The sequence below is a fragment of the Siphateles boraxobius genome, unplaced genomic scaffold, assembly GCF_051911475.1.
Source record: "Siphateles boraxobius isolate OS27281-9 unplaced genomic scaffold, OSU_SipBor_1 41, whole genome shotgun sequence".
Lineage (NCBI taxonomy): Eukaryota > Metazoa > Chordata > Actinopteri > Cypriniformes > Leuciscidae > Siphateles > Siphateles boraxobius.
The window spans coordinates 42,931,786-42,952,500 of record NW_027509042.1 but is presented as its reverse complement, the minus strand read 5'-3'; the positions used below and the strand labels follow the sequence as shown (position 1 = coordinate 42,952,500).

General features: G+C 38.3%; 1 protein-coding gene across 3 annotated transcripts in view; it reads left to right on the top strand.

Moving 5' to 3' along the window:
* Positions 1 to 20,715, top strand: part of ptprfa (protein tyrosine phosphatase receptor type Fa) — a 187,268-nt gene that overhangs the window by 131,713 nt on the left and 34,840 nt on the right. For all 3 annotated transcript variants that reach the window (XM_077199806.1, XM_077199805.1, XM_077199807.1), the window contains 6 exons: positions 3,067 to 3,184; positions 5,442 to 6,023; positions 9,284 to 9,381; positions 9,481 to 9,737; positions 12,092 to 12,173; positions 15,357 to 15,572. In XM_077199806.1, the coding sequence (XP_077055921.1) occupies positions 3,067 to 3,184; positions 5,442 to 6,023; positions 9,284 to 9,381; positions 9,481 to 9,737; positions 12,092 to 12,173; positions 15,357 to 15,572 (1,353 nt within the window). The remainder of the gene's footprint in view (positions 1 to 3,066; positions 3,185 to 5,441; positions 6,024 to 9,283; positions 9,382 to 9,480; positions 9,738 to 12,091; positions 12,174 to 15,356; positions 15,573 to 20,715) is intronic.

Below are 20,715 nucleotides of genomic sequence, written 5' to 3'. Positions count from 1 at the left end.
ATAGAATCACACTGTGAAATCTTTGTCAATACCCAGCCCTATTAAAGATAAAAAAAAAAAAATTGAATTAAGTTTTATTTTGTTTATTTATGAGGAAGTGCTTCCAATGATTGGTCTCACTATATGCTAAATAAAACTGCAACACAAAGCAAAACTATTTTACAGATATGAATGTTTTACCTTTACCATTTATTACTACAAAACTTTGTGGAAAAAAAGTCTTGATTTATATCTCTTGATCAATCAATTGAGAATAATCAACTCTAAAACATTTCACAGGCTAGAAATGGCTCTTTGTGCTTTCAACAGAATGATTTCTAAAAAAACAACACCAAAAAAAGCATGGTACAGTAATCACAAACCACCGGCGAATTAATTAAAGTAATAGTTCACCCAAAAATGAAAATTCTACTTAAAAACCCACAAGACTTTCATTCATCTTTGGAGCACTAATTAAGATATTTTTAATGAAATCTGAGAGATTTCTGTCCCACCATCGAAGGTCTATTCACCCCAATCTATGACGCTTCAAACTGTCATGGGTTCTCCTGTGGTCAAATTATAATATATTATGTACGTCCGCTGACCAATGTTTACATGTTCATCGTATAACACGATCATGTCTCTTCAGAAGACTAAACCACTTGATCCATATGGATTAATTTTACGATCTCTTTATGAACAGTTTAGGGTGAATAGACTTTCAGTGGAGGGACAGATTTCATTAAAAATATCTTCATTTGTGTTCCGATTATTAACAGAAGTCATACAGGTTTGGAACGATATGAGAGCGAGTAAATGATGAGAGACTTTTCATCTTTGGGTGAACTAACCCTTTTAAATGCATTGTTGAGAAGCTGTGGGACCCGGCGCTGGCACCCTGCATCCCTCTTACTGTGCCCTACATATTTATAGAGGCTCGTGTTCAACTGTCATGTGCAGCTATGCCCTGTTAAACCTCTCCTTCTGTATGTGGGACTGTCTGTGTCTCCCTGTGCAGCCCTTTCCATCCCTCCATCTCTCTGTGTTTCCATTTCTTCTTTATTAATGAGTCGTGACAGTGATATCACTCTAAACAGATAAAGCGGCGTCTCCCTCAATGGTGGACGGCTCTAGTAAACGCTGTGTTGCCACAGGCAGACTATCAATCATGCCTTAATGTGAAATGTTGAAGTCTTCCCACTTTTCAGGACCCAATGACTCTCCCAAACACATGCTAGAGATAAGACAGACTACTCAAAACAGGAATATAAAGCAAGAGAGAGGGACCCTGCCACCCTGCAGCTTTTAACTAGCATTTAAAAGCTTTAGATGATTCACATGTTCACATTTTCTTCTGATCTCCCACGAGAGAGTCTGGAATTGTACGGCTAGCTGTGAAGTGATAATTAAAGTCAATGTGAAAATCAACTGTATTTTTCTTCTGCATGGTGATATACTTCTAAGAGAAACTTGATTTTCCCATGAGAGAAAATGGGTAGAATGTGATTCTATGCATCTGGATTATGAAAAGTGTGAATTACATGTAAAAATTTTTTTAAAAAAATGATTCATATTGGCTTGAATAATGCATTATGTTTGCAGTAAGAGAAAGACTTTTGTTGTTTGGATGGGGATAACATGAGCTGTTTGTGAACTTTTTTCAGCTGGTCTGTTTACAAGGAGTCATATTTTCATTATGAACAGCATATGCACAAGCAATCGGGAGATCATTTAACAATTTCAAAGTCAATTACGTCTGTATATGCGTGAGCTTGAACAGGTGGGTTTTCTGTACTACAAACATCAACTAAGAATGTAAAATCTTTTACTTGTTCCAATTTTTTTCTCTCTTTTTTTGCGATGCTAAAGTTTCCAATGGTAATGCAGACTGCAATGCCACATGTCTATCTTCAATAGGAAGAAACTTTAGAAGCGTTTTGGCAGCTGATTCGCGGCCTCCTGCTGTTCTTCCAGACTCAAGCAGCTTCTCCACACATTCATGGAAACAAAATCCCTGTATCCGTTTCCCCCAGTTTTGCTTGAGATGGCAATATTTAAACACTGATGGGTTTTCCTGTGCTTGTTTTTTCAAATGTACCAGCTCGAGTCTGTCAGGGGAAACTACATCTACAAGAGTAGTGCTGGCAAACAGGCCAGAACTGGTTGTGAAACGAATAAAACTAGAATTATGACCTTCCAAAAATGATCTAAATCTTAGGGAATAAAATCAGATTCACATTAGGCACCAACCGCATCACACATTCATCATGCTGTAATAATGTAGGCTTTAAAGGCACTTCCACAGACTCCTTCAGCGCTGCAGTGAATGAACTCGAAGTAAATATAGAAGAGCCTTTTGTGCTTCAAAAATCTTGCATTGATTCTAAATGAAATCAGCTGAAAATATTTGAAACGTTCACTTTTCATGAAGCACGAGTAAGGTATGAAGATCAGGATTTGTCCATTATCCTTGAGTAATAAAGACACAAAAAGAGCAGTTCTGAAAGCATCTTGCAATTATTGACCTCAAGAAAACAGGATTATATCATCCTTTAAACCCCAGACAAAGTAAAACTCAAGGAAAAACATGTGACTGATAGGAAACGGAAAAGCACCTTGACCAGGTAGACTCAAAATTGAGACAAAGCTGCGTGTCCTGACTGAATGCTTAAAGTTTAATGAAAACCTTGAAATGCACTTCAACAATATTAAACAGACATGTCAGAAATTTGACAGCACGCTGAACGATGAAAAAGGACCAACTACACAAAATGTCTCTGCTTGCCATCAATTAACTCTCTCTCTCTCTCTCTCTCTCTCTCTCTCTCTCTCTCTCTCTCTCTCACTCTCTCTCTCTCTCACACACACACACACACACGCACACACACACACTCTCTCTCTCTCTCTCTCTCTCTCTCTCTCTCTCTCTCTCTCTCACATACACACACACACTCTCTCTCTCTCTCTCTCACACACACACACGCACACACTCTCTCTCTCTCTCTCTCTCTCTCTCTCTCTCTCTCTCTCTCTCTCTCTCACACATACACACACACACACACACACTCTCTCTCTCTCTCTCAGGAGGCCATCATCACTGGCCTGTTGCCTGAAACGACATATTCTGTTACTGTGGCGGCGTACACCACTAAAGGAGACGGAGCGCGGAGCAAAGCCAAAGTGGTGACAACGACTGGGGCGGGTGAGTGTGTGTTTTATTACAGTCGCAGATTATTAATTGCATTTAGTATTTTCAGAGGTAAAAAGTTAACCTCCAGCCCACGATGACCTTGCAGTGACCTCCACTATCACTAGGTACTGTAGATTATATAAAAGTGGAGATTCATTCGCATCATTATTTTTCTAGGGTAAGAGAGGTTTTATCAATGCGGTGCCTTACAAAATGAATTAGGGTTGAGCATACTTTACACCAAAAATGGGCTGCGCAAAATTGGGAAAAAAACGTACATTGATCATCGATCATTTTTATAACTCAAACAAATAAATCTCTTTCCACTTGAGTTTTCATAGGTCATATTTTCACTGTTTATAATATAATATAAAATTAGGGGTGTCCCCGATTAAGGATTTCATAGTCGAATCAGAATCGTCAAGTCTTCCCTATAGTCGAATAATAGTCGAATCGTGTGTGTGGGGTTAGGGAGGGGGCGGGGCTTTAACATTTTAAAGCCGTGATGTACAGAACATCACACAAAGATATAGAAGAAAATGTAGAAAAACATTTCGGATCAATAAAACTAAGAAATAACATAAATAACTGCAGAAAGGCCACACTGCAGACAGGATTTGCATTTCACATCAAATTAAATCGGCTAAATTGCCTGTACCAGCAGGCTCTAAGTACCGAAAAATAATCAACAATTATTTTACAGAATTAAATTAGAACAGAATGTACCTTTCTAATAAATACAAATACAAAACGAAATAAGTCCAAATAAAGTCACAAGATAGAGAACAAATGTGTACAAAGTGCCTAAAGTGCAGGGGAACATATATTCAAAACACAAGCCACAAATAGTTAAATTAGATAACACTGAGTGATCAATAAATACAATTAAAATAAAGAAATTATTAAAATATCGAAAGTATAGCCAGAATTGTCAACTGTCTTTTTAACTGCAGAAACAACAATAAACGCTGAACTCGAGTGACAGTTTATCTAAACATGTTCACAGCATCCAAAAATCAAATTAGAACCGGCTGAAATGTTTTGAAATCACTTGTACCCTAACGTTACCTGATCGAGAGAAAAAAAAATCTCTTTCACTCTGTCTGTGTCTCTGTGTTCATTTGAGTCTTTTCAAATTGTCTGCGCGGATAAAATACATTCTAAAATGCTTAACATGAAAAACGTTTAACAGCTTAATGTCCTAAGACAGTCAAATTCTATACACAACTTATTAATAAAGCATACTGTATAGCCTACAGAAAAGCAGATGAAACCAGAATATGAATGCAACGCGTTTAATTTTCCTCCCATCGAAAACCGTCATTATAAAGAAAACGCTTTACGTGACTTTTTATAGGAGGAACACGTTGCGTTCATAATCTGGATTCTTCTGCTTATCTGCACATAGTATGGTTTCTTAATGAGGTATGTACTATACATTAAGCCCTTTAAGCGTTTTAAAATCTATTTTCCCGTTAAGCGTTTTAGAATGTCCCGAGGAAAACCAACTTGTTAACGTTGGCCTGCAGAAGTGCGATCATGGTTTTCCTGATGCTAAATCCAGTCTGGGAAAATATCCTTTCTGATGGTGTGCATCCACACTTTAGATTTTCTTATCCCAGACATTTTTAAAGATTTAAATCCCTGCCGCCAAAACGCTCCTCTTTCGGTCACGTATCGAGAGTGAAACTTAAATCTTGTCACGGGGGTGTTTGGATTTAATCAAAATTCACCACGTTAAAAATATTTCTTATGCATCGAATCTTCGACTATTCGGGGTCACCCCTATATAAAATAATGATTTTAATCTTATTATTTAAATCAAAATATTAAACAAAATAAGAAATATATATTACAATTATTATAAAACGTACTCAAATTAATGAAAAAAACAATTAAATAAAAAAATATATATTGTATGTTATATGCTAAACCAATGTTAAACCATCAAGCTTTTATTTTGGTGATCAGCCGGCAATACATGTATTGCTATAACTAATAAAAACTAAAAGTAAAACAATAAAAAAATATATACTATAATACTATATCAATGATACTAAAATAACACTGGTTTCGGCATCTCAGAGTGGCTTAAATCACAGTAAATTAAAACCAATCTGAGATGCTAAAACACTGTCATATCGCAATATCTATTTTATTTCTTATGCAGCCCTACAACAAAATACCATACTGAAATAAAGCTGTGTTTACTCTAGTATTAACCATGACGAATAATCTGACGGATATTTCGCATCTCTGTCACTGGTAGTTCCAGGCAAGCCCACCATGATCATTAGCACCACCATCGGGAACACAGCTCTGATCCAGTGGCAGCCTCCTAAAGAGATGGTGGGAGAACTGATGGGCTACAGACTGCGCTACAAGCGTGAAGAGGAGGAGAACTACACCACCCGTGACTTCAGACGCAGCGACGACCACTTCACCGTCACCGGCCTGCACAAGGGCGCCACCTACATTTTCAAGCTCTGTGCCAAGAACCGTGCGGGAAACGGAGAGGAGTACAGCAAAGAGATCAGCACCCCGGATGACGTGCCCAGCAGTTACCCACAAAACCTCAGAGTCGTGGGCCTGACCACCACCACCACCAAACTGGCCTGGGACCCCCCGCCTCTGCCCGAGAGGAACGGCAAAATCGTACGTTACGTGGTGGTGTACCGTGACATCAACAGCCATCAGAACCAGACCAACGGTACCGCCGAGACACAAATGACCATCCAGGGTCTGCAACCGGACACCACCTATGACATCAGAGTGAGGGCGTTCACGGGGAAAGGTGGAGGTCCGATAAGCCCCAGCATCCAGAGCAGAACCATGTCTACCTCCATGCCTGGTGAGTTATTTATTTAAAGGGGTGGTAAAACACATTTTTTCGAAGGCTTGATTGTGTTTGTGGGGTGCACTGTAACATGTGTTCATGCTTCGTTTTTAAAAAATTGAATTATTTTTCATATATTTTACCTTTATTCTACACTGCTCTGTCCCTCCTGATGGTTTCTGGGTTCTATGAAGGCAGTCCCTCAAAACTACGCAATGGGCTCAGATTGGTTAGCTGGCCCAGTGTGTTGTGATTCGCTAACCGCCTAGTGCACGTTTTCCGGAAACGTCACGCCCCGTACCTTTACCCGTAGTTTGTGCTTTGGTGTTTTATAAACAATGGCATCAATATAACCAATCGGACCCAGAGAATGTTAGTGAAGATGATCGAGCAGAACCTGTTCAAGAACGGCTGCTAAACGACATTTCAGAAAGGTTTGTTTTTAGTTGTTGTTGTTGTTGTCTCGTTACTTTTTAGATACGCTGTTATTTAATTGTACTAATAATTATAGTATTACAAAAAATAAGCTTCATAAACAAGAATTTCATATAATCGTTCTAACAAATTATACTACAGTCCTCAAAGGGATTTTTTTGAGTAAAGACTGCGGATCTATAGTGATCGTTTCTGACAGTATGGCACCGTTACTTTTGTATTTTTAGAGCGATTGTATCCAACTATCTGTCGCCCTGCTGTCGCCCTGCAATTTTCATTTACCCTAAAGCGGAGGACCGGCAGGGAAAAATCGAAAACGATTTTCGATGTGCGGACCTAACACTGCATGGCCGCAAGCCTGTGGGGAATTACTCAGAATTAAATGCAGCCATAAACACTGGATAAGTGAAACACGGTCTGAATGGTGGGCTGAATTAAAATATCTAACTTCTTAAAGTCAGATAATATTCCAGAATTAAATGCAGCCATAATCACCAGACAATACTGTTTTAATATTTATTTATACGGTCTCGTAATCTACACGCTGCCTCGGCAAACGCAATATATATATACGCAATATATTTGTCTTTCATCCCTCGAGAAGAAAGTCAACAGGCGCGAGGCTGAAACACCCAAAACGCACGGCTGTGCGCGTCGAGATATTTCTCAATGAACACAGCCAGCACCCTCAGGAGTTGACTGTGAAAGCCTCGCACCCACACAGAATCTTTAACAACACCAAATAGGACAGACAGTTTGACACAGAGCGCTTGCTGAAGAGCAAAAAGCTGACTCTGTTGTGTGCCGGCGTCCCTCTGTAGCTTCCGTATATGCCGTCACCAATCAGGATTGGATTAGTTTCATTCATACTTCAGATGCGTTACGCTAAGGGCGTTCCCCAAAGTGTCGTATCGACGCAGTTCGAGTTCCCTCGAAAGGGAACCTTTATTGCTTAGAAACTGCTTTTCCAAATCTCAGGAGATTAAATGGATGGATTAGTTATGCTTCATTTAAGAATCAACTTTGTCTCTCAGGTGTTTCTGCCTAATTTTATTTGGAGAATTTTAAAGTTGCAGATTGCTGTCTTGAATTTGAAATCTTTGAATTTGTTATTTTCGCTTTTGTTGATATTTTGAATTAGATTTTATTTATATATTTTATTTAAGTTCTAGTGATTTTGTTGTGTTTTGTGTTATATAATTTTTTTGTCTTAATCTTTAAAACGAAAATGAAAAATTTTGCCTTGGATACTACCTGAAAAAAAATATTAAATACATTTTATTTTATTTCAGTTAATGTTTATTTTTAATTTTAAGTAATGAAAGTGTTTTTATGGTTTTAGTGCGTGCTAAAGAGTTTTTTTTCTAAGGAGAAAAATCTAAAGAAGTTGGAGATTTAAGAAAAAAAACATCTCCATTTAATCTCATTGCTGTTCGGAAAAGCATCTGAGACATTATAGAGATTTCATCTGTGTTTTTTCTTTGCTAATGGTTTGGTCCAGTGAGATTCCACTGTGGGAGGAGATACTCAGTGCTGTGTGATAAAAATAGAGCTAGGCAGCTGAAAAAATGCCCTGTCGCATGATTCTGTGGATAGTCGCATCTGTTAGGACAAAATCATGAATTAATTCGGACAAGATTTGATTCAGTGCAATCATAAACTGATGGATGATGTCAGTTCCCACCCAAAAACATTTTCCACTCAGTACTCAGTGTCTGTTGAAAATGCGTCGCGTTATGGAAGTAAAGTGTTTTGTGATTGTCATATTAGGTTCTTTGTTTTGCAAAAAGATCACGTTTCAGCCATTTCTCTGTTTGTCGGTTTGTCTCATACACACGTTCATTGATAAACTCTCACACAGAGCAGATGGTTGGAGACGTATGACTTTTGAATTGCAGTCGCTGTAAAACTTCACATACGGCTCATCTTATGCTAGAAACATTAAAGGGTTACTTCACCCTTATGTCGTTCCCAAACTTGTACGATTTTCTTTCTTCCATGGAACATATGGACTACCTTTGTGTTATTTTTGGAGCTCAACAACATCCATTTTTATTTCCTTTTGTGCTTCACAGAATATAGTTATACAGGTTTGCAACTAGGCCTATCGTGATTTATTGATTAATTTTTAAGATTGTGTTTATTTGATCTAATCACAATTATTTGAGATTTATTTAAGCAGGTAAACAAATGGCAATCAAGGATTAAAGTAATGGTCGAAAAACTCTTCAATTTTATTGTTATTTAATATTTGCGTCATGCCAAACATTCTTGATTCTTAGAGTTTCACTTTTTATTATTATTATATTATATTATAAGAAAAACATATGGACCTATTTAGTTGTTTACCAATTAAATAAAAAAATTATAATATATGGCTTACATTGTAAGTGACATGAGCAAAAATAAACAATTAATTAAACAATTTAAAAAAAAAGACAATTAAATAATTCATCGCAAATATTTGTGCAAATAATCGTCATCACAAAAAATCATGATTGTAACGGGCGTATTTGGAACGTCAAGGGTGATGAAAAAATAACAGGATATTATTTTTTGATGATCTATCCCTTTAAATATGTCTGCTGAGATGGCGTCTCTTTCATTTCTCTGCGCTCTGACTCCTCAGCTTCCCTATAGCATAACCCACATGCAGAGAGCAGATAGTCGGCTTTGATTTTTGATGTGTGGGTTTGAGATGAAGGCGTTATCGGTCTCAAACTGCATGTTAATCAGTGCAGTGATGCGTTTCCTCTGCCAATCACTGAGCCGGTCTGAAAAGAGATGGGGTGAGGAGTCTATGTCATGCAGTAACTCTTTTATTCTCACCTCCTCTACAGAGTTCACTAAAAACTTTGGTGTGAAAGCTGTGATGAAGACCTCTGTCCTGCTCACATGGGAGGTGCCGGAAACCTACAAGTCCCAAGTGCCTTTCAAGGTGCCTTTTCCCTGTCATTCCACAGTTGTGAAGTAGAAAATGCAGTGTAAAATGAGTCTCATTGAGTGATGGAGTTAACCTGTGCTCCCCCTGTGCCAGATCCTGTATAACCAGCAGAGCGTTGAGGTTCAGGGCGACCTGAAGAGAAAGTTGATCACGCGTTTGCAGCCGGACACCGATTACTCGTTCGTGTTGATGAGCCGAGGGAACAGCGCCGGTGGTCTACAGCAGCAGGTCTCCATACGCACCGCCCCGGACCTGTTCACCAGCAAACCGGCCCACCAGAAACAAGACCCAGAGGAGGGCGGCAAACTCACCATCACACTGCCCAAAGTGCACAACAGCGCCCTCGTCGGGTCAGTCAAGTCACCTTCATTTATATAGCGCATTTAACGATATACAGTAGATTGTTTCAAAGCAGCTTTACAGTGATGATAGAAAATTAAAGTAACAGAGATTGTTTTGGCTTTACAGCAGCTCTAGAATAAAGTTATTGTCCAGCTAAAGTTAGTTTTGATTGATTCACTTCCATTGCCAAGATCATTAGTTATTAACTTAGAGGCCGCAAACACAACAGAAAACGCTTAACCCTAAACAACAACACTGTCTGGTGACTTTGACCTCAGCAAATTACTTGTCAGAAACAGAAACAGTCAGAGAAATGTAATAAATAATAAAATCATCATTGAATCTTGTGCAGCCATCAACACGTCTGTGGTCATGATAGTGTTGTAAGGGGTCTGCTATATTGACCAAAAAAAATGAAATCTTGGGAGTAATATTGATTTGTTTTTGTAATGTCAATATTAATAAAATATAGTAATTTTTGAATAACAGTTATTATTATTATTATTATTATTGTGTAGTCATGTAGAATGGGGAAAACATGTTTTCATTTTTTATTTTTCATTCAAAACATGTCTGAGTGAGGTATTTCAATACAATATCTGACATTGCTAGGCTATGAATACATACATAAATATGAGATGTAGAAAAGCACTGAAATGCATTACAACTCTGCACTCCGACCACTTCAAGTTTCAGCACATATAGTGTTTATTTTTCTCTAGCGCTATTATCAACATGACTCATTGCATTGCGGTGATGATGATTGATATGTATTTTACCTGTGATTAAATCTGCTAAATAAATTCTGCTGTGGTCGAGATTAGTGATTCCCCAGGTTTCTATTTCATCTCGTCATTGAGTTTGTTTGTATCCACAGCAGTTTTTTAGCTTATTTTTTTCCCTTAGTTGGCAGATTTGTTTTCGCTTCATTTCGTTTGCAAATATAACATGCTTTACTTTATAAAAATATCAAACTGTTGTGTAAATGTCTTTTATTTTCCCCCAGTGGGAATAAATGGGTTACTATGGAAAGCAGCATTTGATTTCACATTTCAAAATTATGCCCCCTGTTAAAAAATGCATCGCTAACTAATGATCAGTAAAAGCCGAGATAGTTCTTACACGCCGTGCATCACATATGAGCTACATTAAGTGATTTGACAATAAACAAACAAAAAATAATAATAAAAAAGTGATGTTAACTTTTGCATTGACTGACATTTCACACCAAAGTAAAAGCGAGCATTATCTTTACTGTTCATCTGCCTGCAGTCTACAGGACTCGAGCACAGCATCAGTGCTTTAATTCCTCAATGTTTATCTTAAATCCCCCTTTAGTCAATCATTTTAGCCCTTAAAACTCATCTTTGAGCACCGAAATGTTATATTTAAACGTTCTTTCCTTGAAAAAAAATCGTCATGCCTTAAAATAGCCTCATTTAGTATACATGGACCATGAATATACAAATGCGCCCCGCCTCCACTCACTCACAGCAGCTCAGAGATCCACTCGTTGATCTGATTGGTTATAAGATAGTTTGTAGTTCAGAAACACCAGCGATTTCAAACCGTGTTTTTGAGACTGTCTTTGGTTCACTGCAGTTTAAAGGAGTAAATACTCAGCAGTGGTGTTGACTTATGAATTAGCACATGGCTTGTCTTAAAGCATATTAAAAACACCACATAGACATATAAACAACAATAAAAGCTGGATTTTTACCACAGGGGGACTAAAACAACCCAAAGATGATGCATGTTGGCTCTCAAGGAGATGTTTGCTGGAGTCTCAGTCACATATACAATAATCCTGTTCCTCTTTGAGCAAATATTGGACCGTTGTGCTTTAGTGAGACTAAGGCACTTCCCATCCCAGCTCAGAGGAGTCATCTCACATGGGTTTAGTTCCCTGCAGCGAGCCAGATTTGCCGTAATGCAGTGCAGTCAGAGCTGGCTGAACGCTGAAAATACCCACGCTGCCCGCGGGATCGGTTCTGACCAAAGACAGCTCCCAAATCCTTTCATTAGAAATTACCAGACATATTTCCTCATCAAAGCCAAAGCGAGATTGTTTGAGGCAGTTACAACAGACATTATAGACATCACACATATCAAACAATGCTCTTGCTCAGTCCTGGCATGAGAGTGTGGGAATTACTCCGCTGTTAATCATAGGATTCAAGTGTTTGTTTCAGTCACTGAATGAGCCACGGGCTGCACGGCCGTCACAAAATACTTCAGAAATGCAATCAGTGGTCTAATTTCCATGTTTCATCACACTCACAAACACACTCAACCTGATTGATAGATAGATAGATAGGACATTTTTACTATAATGACACGTTTGTATATGTTTTCCTCTCAGGTGGTTTTATATAGCGGTGGTACCAGTAACTACTTCAACTCTACGTCGCTGGGAAAACCCAGAGGATATGGATCTGGATGAGGTGAGTGTGTGTTTGTGATGATCACATACAAATGACCTTATTTATCTCTCAGTCATGCATGAGGCCTGCGATATACAGTACAGTGCTGCTTGAAATATTGTTAACCCTTTGCAGAATCACAAAACCAAAAAACTGCCGTGGATCATCCAGTATTAAGTATTAAGAATCAACGGTTCATAAACTTTTGAACAGGGTCATTTTTATCAATTCAGCAATTTTTTATTTTTTTTTGTCTTATGGACTATATGCAAACATCTTTTATGTAAAATATCTTATTCAGGACAATACTAAATAAAAAATAACACGCATTTTGTATGATCCCTCTTATTTTGTTTAAATGATTCACATTTTCACCGATTCTGCAAGGGGTTCTCAAACCTTATTATGTCTTTTATATGTTCAGTTTGTTAGTATTTGTTGTTCCACTTGTTATTTTTCGCCTCTTTTTACCTTCTCAGTTTCTCTGCAGCAGCTGTTGAGACACACAGGCACTTTGTTGGCTCTTAAAAAGCTTTTCTTGGCATTTTTTGCTTTTTTTATTATTACTACTGAGCTTTCGGGCTCCAACACGGTTCTGCTTTCTCATGAGTTTGCTTGCACTCAATAAACTATCGTCTGCAAAACAGGCAAAACTTTTCAGGTGCTGCCTACTGAATATCAAACACACCAGTGTTTTGAAACAGGCCGTTTTCTCGGAGCCATTCTCCCCTGAGTTGCCCCTTATTTATGAGCGTTGTCGAGTCAAATGAGAGGTGTATTATTGTATCCCGTGTTGTGCTGGTGTTTATCACCGTGCTGATATTATTCCCGCTGTCCCGCTGCAGTCCTCATTCTCTCTGCCGCTAGAGCTCATTTGTTCAGCTGCAATCCTGTGGCCTTGGATTTGATTCAGTCTCGACCAAATGTGCTTTACTAAACTAAAGAAGCAGTGGTCTGTTGCTTATTATGTTAGTGGTGAGAAAGGAAAAGAGAGAAAGAGTGATGGATGGAGAAACGGAGGAAGTGGTCTATAAAGAGACAGATGAAGCTCTTGGAGACTGTGTATGTTATGTTGAATTAATGATGCCTCTGACTGAAGCACCTGAGGCTGATATTCGACCTCTGACCTCTGGGTCAAAGTCCAGCTGTTTTATGGACTGAAAGTGCCAATCAGAACAGACCTAAAGTAGTGCTGGCCAGTATATATATATATATATAAAAGTTTGGGGTTGGTAAGATTTTTTCATATTTTAGAAAAAACTCTTCTGCTCACCAGGGCTGCATTTCTTTGATCAATAATACAGTGATATTGTGAAATAGTATTATGATTTAAAATAACTGGTCTCTATTTGAATATATAGTAAAGTGTAACTTATTCCTGTGACCAAAGCTGAATTTTCAGCATCATTACTCCAGTCTTCAGTGTCACATGATCCTTCAGAAATTATTCTAATATGATGATTTGAAGCAACATTTCTGATTATTATCAATGTTGAAAACAGTTGTGCTGCTTTTCGGTAATATTTGATGTATAGAAAATTCAAAAGAACAGCATTTATTTGAAATATTATAAATGTCTGTCACTTTTGATTAAATGAATGCATCCTTGCTGAAACATTTGAACTCTGGTTTACATGCGTGTGTGTATATATATACAGGTCCTTCTAAAAAAATTAGCATATTGTGATAAAGTTCATTATTTTCCATAATGCAATGATAAAAATTAAACTTTCATATATTTTAGATTCATTGCACACCCCCTGAAATATTTCAGGTCTTTTATTGTTTTAATACTGATGATTTTGGCATACAGCTCATGAAAACCCAAAATTCCTATCTCAAATAATTAGCATATCATGAAAAGGGTCTCTAAACGAGCTATTAACCTAATCATCTGAATCAACTAATTAACTCTAAACACCTGCAAAAGATTCCTGAGGCTTTTAAAAACTCCCAGCCTGTTTCATTACTCAAAACCGCAATCATGGGTAAGACTGCCGACCTGACTGCTGTCCAGAAGGCCATCATTGACACCCTCAAGCAAGAGGGTAAGACACAGAAAGAAATTTCTGAACAAATAGGCTGTTCCCAGAGTGCTGTATCAAGGCACCTCAGTGGGAAGTCTGTGGGAAGGAAAAAGTGTGGCAAAAAACGCTGCACAACGAGAAGAGGTGACCAGACCCTGAGGAAGATTGATGAGAAGGACCGATTCCAGACCTTGGAGGACCTGCGGAAGCAGTGGACTGAGTCTGGAGTAGAAACATCCAGAGCCACCGTGCACAGGCGTGTGCAGGAAATGGGCTACAGGTGCTGCATTCCCCAGGTCAAGCCACTTTTGAACCAGAAACAGCGGCAGAAGCGCCTGACCTGGGCTACAGAGAAGCAGCACTGGACTGTTGCTCAGTGGTCCAAAGTACTTTTTTCGGATGAAAGCAAATTTTGCATGTCATTCGGAAATCAAGGTGCCAGAGTCTGGAGGAAGACTGGGGAGAAGGAAATGCCAAAATGCCTGAAGTCCAGTCCTGCTTCTCTGTAGCCCAGGTCAGGCGCTTCTGCCGCTGTTTCTGGTTCAAAAGTGGCTTGACCTGCGGAATGCGGCACCTGTAGCCCATTTCCTGCACACGCCTGTTAATTGCCCGTTTAGAGACCCTTTTCATGATATGCTAATTTTTTGAGATAGGAATTTTGGGTTTTCATGAGCTGTATGCCAAAATCCTCAGTATTAAAACAATAAAAGACCTGAAATATTTCAGTTGGTGTGCAATGAATCTAAAATATATGAAAGTTTAATTTTTATCATTACATTATGGAAAATAATGAACTTTATCACAATATGCTAATTTTTTGAGAAGGACCTGTATATACTTGCAATTATATTGCAATTATTTAAAAATTAAGCTACAAAGTGACATTGACATGATTTTTATTTAGTGCTTTTAATTTAATCTTTTTTTATTTATTTTTTATTTTAGTATCATTCTTACTTGTGTTCATTTGGGTAGAATCTGTGTGGGAAACATGCCTTGATTTTTTTTAAAGAGATTATTTTTGTTAAAAAAATTTTTTTAACATCATCTACCCCTAAAACTTGTAAATGAAGATATATGAACATTCACATCAGTGTTTTAATTAATGGAAGCTTTTTTCCCCAAATGCATTGTCATTGTTTGTCATTTTACTGATGTGTTCTCTGTGACTTACCAGCTTTTGGGGAGTAATGGAGACTCAGATGTGAGGAAGAGGAGGAGGAGACAAACTCAGGACTTCCTGCAGCCTTACATCGCTGCCAAGATGGAGCATCTTCCAGAAACCTTTGTGTTAGGAGACGAGAAAACTTACAATGGCTTCTTTAACAAACCTCTACCTGGACAGCAGCAGTACCGCACGTTTATACTGGCGGCACTGAAAGACCGGGACTCAGTGAGTCACACACACACACACACACACACACACACACACACACACACACACGCACCGTGTTTGTTTCACTAAATTAGTGAGGACATTGCATAGACTTCCATTGATTTTAAATTAGGTTAATGCTATTTTCTATTGCCTAGCCCAACTCCAACCCTTAAGGCCCATTCACACTAAGAATAATAACTATAAAGATAACTATAAACATTCGGTTTATTATAAGCACATGCTTGACTGTCACTTTAAATGCTCAAGCTCATTACAGCCGGATTGATTCTGATTGGCTCTCAATGTTTTAATTGTTCATCAGCTGAAATTGTTCTCAAAGTGATTCCAACGATATTGTCTCTCTATATCGTTATTGTTATAGCTGTGCTGTGAACTCTGCTATTCTTTAATATTGAGAATGATTTTTAGAACTATATCTTTATTGTTATCTTCATAGCTTTCATCCGTGGTGTAACTGGGCCTTTAAACCTACAGAACCTATAGTGTAAAACTGTGCAAAACACTAGATTTAAATAAAAACATGCTTTGGTTGATTTATAAGCCTTTTTTAACTAGTGAGGACAGTCGGTAGTCGGTTGTTATTATATTTCACTGTATAAGTATAGCCAAACCTGTACACATACACACACAAACACACACGTGAGCCCTGTGGCCACTTGCATAAACACAGTCATTATGTCAAGAATGACAACTAGCAGTTAAGAATGAGAGGAGAGGCAAAACAAGGAGGAGAGAAGAAAAAAAAGAGGAGAGGATCTTGTGAAAGGACAGTCAGTGGTGGGCTGACAAACAGACTAGCGAGTGTGAAATTGGATGAAAGAGGTCGACTGCAAAACTACCGCAGCACTTAAAGGAAAACAGATTAGAGGAGGAGGAGATGAAAGAAAGGAAGGAGAAAGAGACATCACATGAAGGACTGCGGCAGAGAGTGTGACGACAGAAGAGAGAGAGAGAGAGAGATGGTATCATTAATGGTGGAGAGACCTGAGCGTTACAGATGAAGAGATGGAGGAGAGGTGAAAAAGAAATGAAAACACACACACATGAATATGCATCAGTAAATAGTGGTTGGAGTCAGTCAGAGAAGCATTACTCACGCTGTGGGATGTGCTTCCGTCTGAGGTAGTGCCGATTAAATTGATGACTGTGAAAGTTTCCCACTGACAGATTCCCACCGGGCTTTAAGACGCTCTCTTCCTCCGCTGTCACGCAAGCGCTCAGAAGAGAGACAGAGGTGATGATGATGATGATGATGATGATGATGATGATGATGATGATGATAGTAGCCCAGGAGATCTACGGCCCTGTGGTTTTTGCGATGCGAGAAATGTGGAATTGTGGAATTCAGTCATTAAAGCGGAATTTAACGCAATAACACAGAATGTCTCAGAATCTGGCAAATTTTGCATTAATAAATAAAGAGTTGGGCTGTACACTTATTAAAATCATGATATGGATTAATGTCTGTGAATATTTAACTGCTGTTTAAAATATGAAGTCTGCATTATGCGTGTGGATGCTATATTTAATTTGACACGATAAAAAACAGTTCAGTTTGTGTTCATTGGTGTCAATCATTAGCCAATCATTTTTCATAATTTTGTCTGCTTTGACAAGAAATTTTTTTTTTAAATCAGTTGAATTTCTTCCATTAAATGGAGAATCTCACATATGCATCCTAGAGTTTCAGAAGAGATCTTTATATCTGTGCTTAGATTGGTCTGTAGCTAAAAAATAGAAAATTCTACAACTATCAAAGATCAGTGGAGGCATTTATATTTAGATAAAACTCACCTGGTTCATCTCAGATTGTGAGTGAATGTTAAAGGGATAGTCGTTCAAAAATGAAGCAATTGCACTGCATAAAATGATTTTATTACTCAGTAGTTTTGACTTAGCCTGGTAACACCAAACTCTGCTACTTCGCTTTGCTTCATAGACAGAGTCTGGATTGGCATCATTGAAAAGTGTTTTCTTTATCTTGTCTGAAGTATAAAATCATTGGTTACCCGTAAGCCAATCACATAATGTTTGGTTATGACGTGTGTTATTCACTAGCTCAGCCACATCGAACATCCACTGTAAACACATGTATGATGCGAAAGCGAAACCATCGAGCGAAATACCGGAGTGAACATGGCTGGCCGAGCTTTGCTGCCTCCTTAACCTGATCCTCCATGAGTGCAACCAAGGGGGACACAATCACAACTATCGCCTTGCCGGCCTTTGGCCTCCCCAGTTTCTCGCTGACGATCGGTAATATTTGATGCATTAAACTTTTACCAAAACCTGTCGGGAGTAGGGCCACGACATCACCTCCATTCAAAATGTTTACCAAACATTCTTCTTGTTCGGCCTTCAGTTTGGAAATGCCAGGAATATTCTCCTCAAACAATGCGAATTGCGTCCCGGGTATCCATATCCGCGGTCGTTTTCGATTTCCCCAATCTTAAACTCGGCGCTTAGCGTCTACGTCACGACTCTCAGCACGCCCTCTGTTCGTTGATTGGCCGGCTGTTTTCAGGCCGGAGGAAAACTGAGAGACATGTCGATGTCTCAGACTAAGTACAGAAGCCAAATGAAATTGAGCGGAAGTACGAAGTCTGACGTAGTCAGGCTAGTGTTGACTTGTCTTCCATTACAAATATTTAGACATTCTTAAATAAAGATACATTTGCTTGAAAAGCAAAATGACTTAAAATAATTAAGCCTTATTAAAAAAAAATATATATATATATATATATATTATTTGAGTTCATGCTTAAATCAAGAAAACATCTGTCAGTGAGGAAAAAAGGGAAAACGAGAGTATTTTTCTTAGTGGGCGGGGCACCTTGTCAATCATATGAAATTTACCAATTGCAAACCACAACCATCTAACCATCCAATCACAACATCAAGTCCTGCCCTACAATTTCTCTTCTTTGAGAAGCTGTTTCACTCAGATATACATCACAATAGGGAAGAAAAGATTAGCGCAACTTCCATTTCATGCCGACTTTAAAAAAAAATTGTAATTGAAAACAAGATAAAAATAATTTTTTTGCGGCGTGTTGTTCCAAACCTGTAAATGATGACACAATTTTCATGTTTGGGTGTCGGTTTGCTGTAAGTGCTCAAACTCCTCTGAGTCTGTGTTGATTCTGTGCGGCTGTAAATGTGTTCTTCTGTGGTTCCTGGTGTTGCTTCCGGAGGGAATGCAGAAGGTGTCGCACTGATGGGATTTGCTTGATGATGCGTAACCTCCCCTCCCCTCAACCTCCCCTCCCCTTTCTCTCGCTCTCTCTCTATCTTCCTGTTACCATCCCTCTTTCTGGCGCGCCCTGCTGTGATGTCTAAAAGGTGTTACTAAGGCGATTATTTGCCTGTGTTTGTGGAAGGAGACTGACTTCTGTGCTATTTTGAAGAGTTGAAGGCTTTCCTCCTGCTTCACTCATACACCCTTCAATAGTTTTTCAGTTTTTATGTGATCACTAAACGTCAGTAAACACCACATTAAGGCCCAGGTGTACTGTAGAATACACCACTGTATAGATGACAGTGTTGACGCACCTCTCCGCTCCTAAAGTTGAAAAACACCTACTTTTACCCACCAAATTCAGGCTTTAACATGTTTATAGAACATGACATAGATTACAGCAACACCAGAAACCAAATCTATTACAATATTTTAGCTTGATGTCTTTCAAGCCCGTATGATGCATTATAATGGTAGTATTTTAAATATTATCTTTTGATCTAAAAGCATATGCTTGAACGTTTGAAATTAGTTTTATAGGCATACATAATTATATAGACATTTATACTTTATATATGAATTTCTTTACAAAACTGTTATTTATAAAAAAAATATGTATGCATAAATTTGATGAGTTAAATTAAAGTAAATTGATTTGAGTTAAAATAATTTAAATTAAAGTTGAGTTTGCATTCATTTAAACTGTGATTCATGAGTTAAAAGCTAACAATTAATTAAATATTAAAAACATTTACTTAAAACAATTATAAAACACCTACTAAAAAAGATTTTTAAAAAACATTTTATTTGTTTACCTGCATGTCATCAGAGAACCATGAATATGCAAATGTGTTTTTAAATTATTGAAATAATAAATTAAAATCAAGTGCAAGTGAATATTTTAGAATAAAGAGATTTAGGGTGCTTTCACACCTGCCTCCTTTAGTTCGATTGAATCGCACTAGAGTTCGTTTTCTCCCTTGGTGCGGTTCGTTTGGGCATGTGTGAATGCAGCAATCACACTCGGGTGTGCACCAAATGCGGACCAAACAAGCGTACAGAGACCTCCTCGAAGAGGTAGTCTCGGTACGCTTTCAAACGAACTCTGAAGTGGTTCGTTTGTGGTGGCAACGTGATCCGACCTCGAACAGACCCAACTGCCAAAGAACTGCGCATTTTTGGACTAAACCAGCTGCCGTAGTCAGCTGCGCTGTGCATTATGGGATGATGACTAATGTTTGTTGGTTGACAGTTTGCACTAGCATGGTAGCTCGCGGACAAACGTGGAGTTTTGAGGAGGTGCGGAGCATCATACAAATTTGCCTAAAGTAGTGTAGACAAACTATATAATACTCCATGACCAGGGATACAATCAGCCCACGCAGTCGTCTCTCCATAGTAAAAAGCTGTCTGCCGGATAGAATGCCGAAGTTATGACGTCACTTTGTAGGACAACTCGGAAGTTAGCGGCGCATGGGTTCCCTCGATCGAAAAGCTATGCATTTTCCCCATAGACTTTTGGAAAATCGCAAAAAATAAGACTTTATGTTCAACAAAGAGTTGTGACCCTTACACGTTTTGTCTATCAAGATAATCTTTACAAGTTAATCCAAAATGTATACATATTGAAGCCTATATAAAGTTTAAAAAACCACAAGCAGACACAATAAAGTTTAAAAAACACAATCAGGTTATAACTGGTGTGTTTTATGTCATAGATCAAAACCTGAAAATATTTAGATGTTTTGTTGACCACAGACCTTATTTCAGGCGATTTAGCAAAAACCCATTCAAAAAACCCATAAACTTTAGGGCGAGGGAACTCCCTCCGCGTTTTGGCCTACAAAGTGACATCATAACTTCGGCACTCTATTTTCCTCCTCTTTGTTAACTTCCGGG